Genomic DNA, 8,247 nt, shown 5'->3' with positions numbered 1-8,247 from the left:
GATCTGTTCACAAAACACCCTAACATCTACTTTCGCTGGTTATGGATGCAATGCTCATTCAAGTTATGTCTAGCAACCTATAACACTTTTGATGAATAGATTAAACCTAGAATCAGGCACTAAGTGGTTAACTTGATGCAAGCCTTAAGAACAACAGTGAATGAAGACAATCGATTTATAACTTATTTATGTCAAGCTCACGGATCTAACACCCTAGACTAAGCAAGCTGACTACTCAGCCATAGCTACAGAGAACACAAAGATAACAGATCAAGAAAACATGCTGAATCAATAAAATAAAAGAGATAGGGTTCAGGATTCTTCTCAAGAGTGCAGAGATCCTTCTCCCTTTACAATAAGAAAATCCAACAATGTAGTTTTCGGGTCTGGTTCCTCTCTGTAAACTAGCGTAGAATGATAAAGAGAAACAGAAAATATGATATGTCAAAGCCACATGCGGCTGGGAGAGAAAATAGGGATAATTAGGGCAAATCCCGTAATGATTGTAGTTTCCTTAAAAATCTCTGCCGCTGGAACACTCACTCGGAACAGTCACTCGGGTTGCTCCGCTATCCGAAATAGTCATCAAGACTGTTCTGCGTGAAAACCACCAAATTGCATTGTTTTCTGCCTCTTTTGTTCCAGCTGGTCCATCTCCCATCCAATGCAACTCCAGACCTGTAATGACTCCAAAAGGACTAGAAAGACTCGATAAAGACTTGAAAACCAATTTAAAAGCATATATACAAGATGTATAAAACACCATATATCAAATATCATCAATTAAATAGATTAGTCAAATTGGTTATTTGAAAATTTAATTAGGTACAAATTCAGAATTATCAAGTAAAATGTATATTTTTAAATATGTTCTCATTATTAAGTTTTTATTCTCAAATGCGGCATATCCTTTAATTTTTTTAAATATTGTTAATTAATTTCATTAACAATATAAAACTTTGAAAAATGATAAACATTATTTAAAGAAGATAATACCCAAGAATTTATGGAAAGATATTTTCTACTTTACATATTAAGGTTTATAGTATTAATGTGCATTAAGTATAATATTTATCATGAATTTGTTGTGGAATAGATTTAGGAAAAAAATTAATTTAGATTTAAATTTATTAATTACTTGAATGACATTGTATTGTAATTAAATTATAAGTCTTATGGTTATTTCTTATTTGTACTTCTGTCTTAATAAAGTAGATTTTAATGATTAAAGCATACATTAGGCCAATTCTTCAATTGAATTCCTTAGTCATTAATTATGAGAATAAATAATGATGAATAAGAAGAAAAGATTCGTAAAGACATTCACAATAGGACGAACAGAATGATTTTGTTCTCGATTCTCACATCCTAATTTTCGGTTTACCATGTTCCATTATTCTGGACACATTCATTTATTTTAACACATTCCCTCTCCTCCTATGTTTGGTTTTGTGTGTGTGTGTTTACGCGCACATGTGCAATAATAAAAGAAGACTAAAATGATATTTAGATACCAAATAGAATGTTGCTACGTCCATATCCAATTAATAAGATAAGAAGGAAGGTTTGTTAATTACTCCCTCCGTTTCAGTATAGTTTTGGATTTGTGCACACGGATTAAGAAAACAATTAATTTTGTATATTTTCTATACAAAAACACCATTACCTATACACCTAACCATATTTCAACCAATAGAAAAATAAATTGATGCATAAAATTAATAAATTTTGCATTGAAAATTGAAAACGACACTTATTTTGTAACGAAAAATTTTCTCTAAAATAACACTTAATATGAAACGAAGGGAGTATTATCCATTAGTATATGTTTTCTGGCTAAAGTCCGATGATAATACAAAAATCAAGTACAAAATACAATCGTTGAAATACTATATAACTACATCTTGTGAGGCATCCAGTCACAAATTTTTTAATTACCAAAATACAACTAGCATTGCATGGCTTGACTCGTGGTTGATTGACCTCTTTCCCACGTTGACTTTTCATTTACAACATTTCTCGTCTACAAATTCATAGACATAGTAAGAATTTAGATTTTAATTATTGACAAAAGGGGAAAATAGAAATTAAATAGAGAAAATACCTTGTAATTTTCTCAATTGCTTTCCAAGAAAAGCGAGAAACACAACGAGCAAGATGACTAAGGTGATAATCCCAATAATTATCGCCAATGTTTTCCCGATGCCGTCATTATTTTTATCGTCTTTATCTCCTCCTGCTAATTAAACTTTATTACATAGATAAATATCAAGACTATCACCTATTTAGAAGTCTATCATCCCAATAATTACCACAATTCAGCACTTAACCATAGAGAGAGGTTGCCATCTATGGCTACATTATAAGTTTTTGTTTTCTTTTCCTCGTGTGATTGCGACTTTTTATCTATCCTACTTTAAAAAAAAATCTATAGTACTTTTAAAATAAAGAAATCTGACCAAAGTTTGAGTTTGGCGTCTGACGAGCGTGACTACCACCGTAGCTAAAACGCGCGTAGCACTTGGACAAGTAAACGTATCCTCCCTGGGACATACCACAGTCAGAACTGAGCCGTCCGATTGCATCAGTCAAGCAATCCTGACACTGTGCTGGACTTAGATCACCCATGCACTGAGCCATACCCCGAACATCCCCGTTCCCTCCAGACCTGTCAGATCCACTCCCTGAACTTAACGAACCCATGACGTCACTGACTCTGGTCAACGCATCCTGGTCGTTATTTCCCATCGGCTGTCCACATTTCTTGAGCATCTCTGTTTTGTCCTGAACGCCAAAGAACGAGCTCTTGTCGAACCGGACCAGACAACTTTGCATCTCCAAGAACACTGAGTACGAGTTGGGACATGTGTTTCCGACCAGTGCTGTGGCACGTGATACGCACGATGAGCAAGAAGTTGCGTCTAGGTCAACGCTGCACTGGAAAAGACCATATACAACGGCCGGTTCGGATTTTGTTCCGGTGCCGGAGGGAACGGTGAGGTTATTGTAGCGGCTGGCGACGGTGGAGCTAACGAGGGAAGAGAGGAGGGAGTTGAGGTTGGTCTCGTAGGCTGAGCCAGGAGAGAACTTTTCCGGAGAACACTTTGCGAATATGAACGTGTCTGTGGAGGCGGAGGAAGTTGGGCTGTATGTGGCGGTGGAGGAAGTTGGGTTCATCAGAACCACGGTGGCGAGAACGAAACAGAGAAAGGTCGCCGTTGTGGTTGTTTTCAGCATGTTTGATCTGATGGTGACTGAAGAGGGGAAGTGTTTAGGCAGAGTAAAATAGAAATTGAGGAGCGAAGAGTTTGCTTTAAAGAGAATTGACGTAAAGAATGGACTAACATATATGTAGTTTCCTTGTTGCATGGTTTTTTTTGTTTGTATCTTTTTGGTGGACGTTCTTAAGTTATTTTCCACAAATTGCAGTTATTCCATATATTATTGAAATCACTAAAATACAACAACTCTTTGTCCGTTCAGACTTAAATGATTAATGCTTTATTGTAGAATTTTGCAAAGTGGGTTTAGTTTAATTAGTTTAACGTCCATTACAGTTTTCTTTAAAGCAAGTATATCTTTTTACTCATTTGGATTCAAATTTTGACTTTGACAGTAGTGACGATTTGTGTGAATGAATTCGTTAGCTTCTATATATACCGTACGTTGTTACATATTATTAATTAATTACCTTTTCTATAAGCCACAAACTGAATGTAATTTCTTATAGTAAATGGTGGTCTTCTGTGGAGCTTTTGAAGGTGTATATATTAGATGTTTATATTTGTTAATTTTGCTTTCCACTTGAATTTCTCTCTCAATCAGTTTCACATCCTCGGTCTAGTTTGTCTTTAACAAGATGATACGAAGAAGCTTCTAGCATTAGGTATAGAATCAGATATATACAATGACCATGTTGTCTCTCTTGGTTACAAAGACAATATGAATATTACCAAGTAATGAAGACTATACGTCATGAAAACGAGTTTGGTTATTAACTTATATATAGTATAGCGTATAGAGTTTGAATAGGCAATGGCACATGAAAGTGATCTTAAGAAGATGAAAATTAAATATATGGAAAGGGATATTGGCGTGTTGGTCGAGATGTATCATCTTTTTCTTTTCATTCATATAAATGAAATTGTACTTCGGCGCCGACAAAGATGTTTTAGCCACCAAAAGGCACTTTTGTAACTAAACTTAATTTCTTCTGCAGGAAAAAATTCACATTCACATAAAAGGAAAATAGATGAACAATAAGAAAACTTCCAATGTCAAAGTTTAGTTACGGGACCGGTAAACACATACGGTGATATAGAGAAGACAATAATGGTCTTTGACCTTCTTTGTGTGTGGTGTAACCTGAGGTTACTTATAACGCAAGTAGCCTATTGATTCTGAGAATACCTAGGAAACGTGCCTTCTTGAGATCGTTGAGAGTCAAGCTCTATCCGAAAACAAGGATTAGAGTTTATAAAAGCTCTGTTTATTAATCAAATAAGTCGTGCCCTTACAACATCTAAGGCATAGATATATATAGTAAATAATAAGTAAAACCCTAAAGAATAAGGATCAGAAGTTTTCCTTATCTTCTATGACAAGAAAAGGAGATAAAGCTCGAAACAAATAAGAAAACTTTAAGAAAAGGAAAATAGAGAAAACACCAAAGCCAAGAAGAAGTAGGATGACGCTGCATCAGTGTGGTTCATAAAAACAAAACACCATCCGTTGTATAGACTTTTTCTTTGACTATAGATTGTTGTAGACTTTTGTATACTTCTTTGACTTTCTATTCGAACCTGAAAATAGTTTCTAGAACAAAAACCACTAGTAGTATTTGTAACGAGCGCTACACAGTCTTTATTGTTATATTCTATTTTAAAGCTTTGGGAAGTTAATTAATTACTTGTTTTGATGTTAACAATGGACATGTAATCTTGAGTTGTTAATTCATAGCTGGTGTTGACATGCGGGATAACACTTACCTTTGTGTTCGAGTCGAAGCTCCAGTCCATGATGGGATAAGAAGTTTTCTTAATTTAGTCAAGTCGAAACTTGTTATAATAGGACAGCACTAATCTCATCGTTCAAGTTTCAATTACCAAAAACATTACAACATATACGGACTGCACGTGTTCTAGATGTCTAAAATGAGTTGTAGCAAATCCTCTAATTTTATTGTTTTTTGAACAATCAACTAATTAAAGGAAACTGCCCCCTATATGCATAAAACACACAAATTCACTATTTAACCAAAAACACACAGTCTCTCCTCATTTCTCTTCCTATTCCTCTCTAACTTCCCATAAAAATCTAATTACCCCCCATTTTTGGTTATTTGGCACAGGACGAAGCATTCACGACACCAGAACGTTACTTATAATTACTAATGAGTAGTAAACAATGACACAATGACAATAATGTCACAATACAACGTAGTTAAGGAGTTAAAATAATAACCAAATAATTAAGATGCATAATTGATAGCAGAAAGTTTGGGTGATTGCATGGTTGTTTTGATCAATCATGTTACTTTCCAAAATATTATTTTATTTTGACGTAGCATAAGAATAAAAAAGGACAGATTGGAAGTTGTGTTATTTTTTTTCGCTAACTAACATGGCCCTACCAAAAGGAAAAGTTACGTTATCTAAATATATGAACATTTCTTAATTTACCGAGACTAAGATGTATCTAAAGTTCACAACACGATGGTTAATTTAAACGTAAGTGCTTAACTAAACATTTTTTCTTTGTCTTCTTTGGGTGGATTCGTAATCATTTCAGTATAGAAGAGTATTAAATTTAGGAGGGATTAAACTGATGCAGAGATTAAGGGATTTTGGTGAGTAATTTCGTGCTTGACTTGATATATTCTTGACTTGATATATAAGTCATTGGTCTATTTCTTGAATAATAATAATAAAATCTTATTGTGGAGTCGATAATTTTCTTAAATTTAGACTAACCTAATACGGTTGACTCATTCGTTTTTTTTTTTTTTTTTTTGTTTTGATAACTCTGGTATCTGGGTAGCCACATTCCCAACTATCCCCGAAAGGGGTCCAGCGCCCCAACGGAAGGGATGTTAAATCCGTTGTGGCCAAAGATCGAACCCGGGTGGCAGACAGTACAGCTGTACCTCCTTTACCACCAAGCTACGAGCGCTTGGTTGACTCATTTGTTAATTCCAAAAGGAAAACATTTCTTGAAAACTTGGTAGAATTTCAAGATTGAAATTAGAGACATCCAATATAACTAATACCCATTAACTAGTACAGAGTTGAAAGGACTTTGGTATTCTAGCTATTGTTTGAATAAAGACAATCCCTACTTATAAATCATAATCAATTAATCAGGATCGTCTTGTTTTCATCAAAAATTCGATTCAAAAGCTATATTATGAAGTGACAAGATCAACTTCCCTCTGTTTTACTTTTCTTCTTGTCAAAGTTTGCCTACTCTCGCATGAATATGTTCGAATCAATATCATATATAACTTTCCTCCTTTTCTCTTCTTACGCATCCATGAGTGGATCTGTTTACAAGTGTAACGAGTAAGAATCATATATATTATATATAATGTTTTTTAAGTCTTGTTGATTTTATGCTTTTTTTGTTTGCTGTATACATATATACAGAGACCATCATATGTATTCTGAATGTGTAATTAAAAAGGGATATACTCCATCCGTTTCATATTAAGTGTCGTTTTAGAGAATTTTTTCCGTTACAAAATAAGTGTTGTTTTCGATTTTCAATGCAAAATTTATTAATTTTATGCAAAATTTATTTTTCTATTGGTTGAAATATGGTTAGGCGTATAGGTAATAGTGTTTTTTATAGGAAATGTACAAAATTAATTGTTTCCTTAATCCGTGTGCCAAAACCTAAAACGACACTTATAATGAAACAGAGGGAGTATGTGTATAGAATTTAATCAGTGCCATATCTGAAAGTATATTAATTATGATTAAGGATAAGACATGGTTTGTCAGCATCTAATTGTTTTTGAGGAATAAAGGGTTTTAAACCCTATCACGGACTGTCCCTTTGAACAAAAGTTTTCTGTATAAAAGAATGTAACACTACACATGCTAGATTTTATTTTAATTTTGGATCAATACACAAGCTAGATTAGACACCACAATTAGCATACGTCTGGTATGTTCATGTCTCTTCGTTTCTATATTAATATTTTGATTTGTAGTTTCATATTCTAAGTTAATATTTGTTGTATCATTCCAGTTTTATAAAACGAATTGTTACTTTGCTCTGTTCAAATCATTTATCAGCAATAACGTTATCTCGATCAAATGTATGTTATAGCACACACTTTGGGTTCCATTTCTACAATCGTAAGGAACAGTAAGCATTGGCCATTCGACCTAGGCCAGGGCAAATAATCCGGACCCGATGACCCGTACCGAACCCACACCGATAAAACCGGGTCAGACCGGGTTCGGATCTTGCAAAAAAAACGAATGGAGCTAATAATTTGGTATAATGGGTTATGGACCGGTTCGGGTAAAATACCCAGATCCAATCGGGTTTAAAGTATACCCGAACTAAAAACCCTAAGACTCTATCTTTCCTATTTCCCCTCTTTCGATTTAGGATTCGATATGAAGAATATCCTAAAAATCTCAACTTTCTCTCTTGAAAAATCTTAATCTCCCTGAATCCCGATACCCAAAATCCTTTCCTAACTCTTATCCTCTTCGAATCTACTCTTCTGCAAGTTGTAAACCCTAGAATATCTTCTCTTATATAAGTGTTTGAGATGGAGAAAAAAAATCCATCAAAAAGTATTCACCTCCTTCTTCAAAGACGTCAATACCACACTTACAGGTAGTCTCCTTCTTTACACTCTATTAATTAGTATAAGTTACGTTATTTCGGGTTCGTAAGTGTCTTTGTATTTCAAGTATTTTGGTTTTCTCTTTTACATATATTCGTGTCTTGTCTCTTAAACTTGTCGTACTTGTACTTATGTGTTAGTTAATAGAAGAATTTCTTATGTCTTACTTCTTTTTGTAGATAGTCAACTCGTGATAGTCAGTAACTGATTTGTTTCTTTACGTGTTGTATATTTAATTATATGTTGTCAACTTGTTGTAGATAAAAACCTTGTCTTTATGTTTGTTTTGTTTCGATGTTTGTCAACTTGTTTTTGTATATGTATGTTCTGTTTTAGAAGCTTGCTAGTTTACCGTTTGTTACTTTGAATATGTTTGGCAATTA

The 8,247-nt window shown here is 34.0% G+C and overlaps 1 protein-coding gene across 2 annotated transcripts; it reads right to left on the bottom strand.

Annotated features, from left to right (window-relative positions):
- Positions 1-1,795: 1,795 nt before the first annotated feature.
- Positions 1,796-3,377, bottom strand: LOC106324897 (cysteine-rich repeat secretory protein 2-like). Of its 2 annotated transcripts, none has more exons than XM_013762900.1 (3): positions 2,460-3,377; positions 2,105-2,239; positions 1,796-2,023 (listed from the first exon to the last, which is right to left on the bottom strand). In XM_013762900.1, exons 1-3 carry the CDS (start codon positions 3,367-3,369, stop codon positions 2,004-2,006), a joined length of 1,065 nt encoding a protein of 354 aa, XP_013618354.1. In that variant the 5' UTR covers positions 3,370-3,377; the 3' UTR covers positions 1,796-2,003. The 2 variants fall into 2 exon arrangements, with proteins under 2 accessions (XP_013618354.1, XP_013618355.1); XM_013762901.1 differs by having other exon boundaries at positions 2,105-2,236; positions 2,460-3,367.
- Between the last annotated feature and the right edge of the window lie 4,870 nt (positions 3,378-8,247).

The sequence above is a fragment of the Brassica oleracea genome, chromosome C2, assembly GCF_000695525.1.
Source record: "Brassica oleracea var. oleracea cultivar TO1000 chromosome C2, BOL, whole genome shotgun sequence".
Taxonomy (NCBI): Eukaryota; Viridiplantae; Streptophyta; class Magnoliopsida; order Brassicales; family Brassicaceae; genus Brassica; species Brassica oleracea.
The sequence above is the reverse complement of the archived record's forward strand: the minus strand, read 5'-3'. Positions and strand labels throughout refer to the sequence as shown.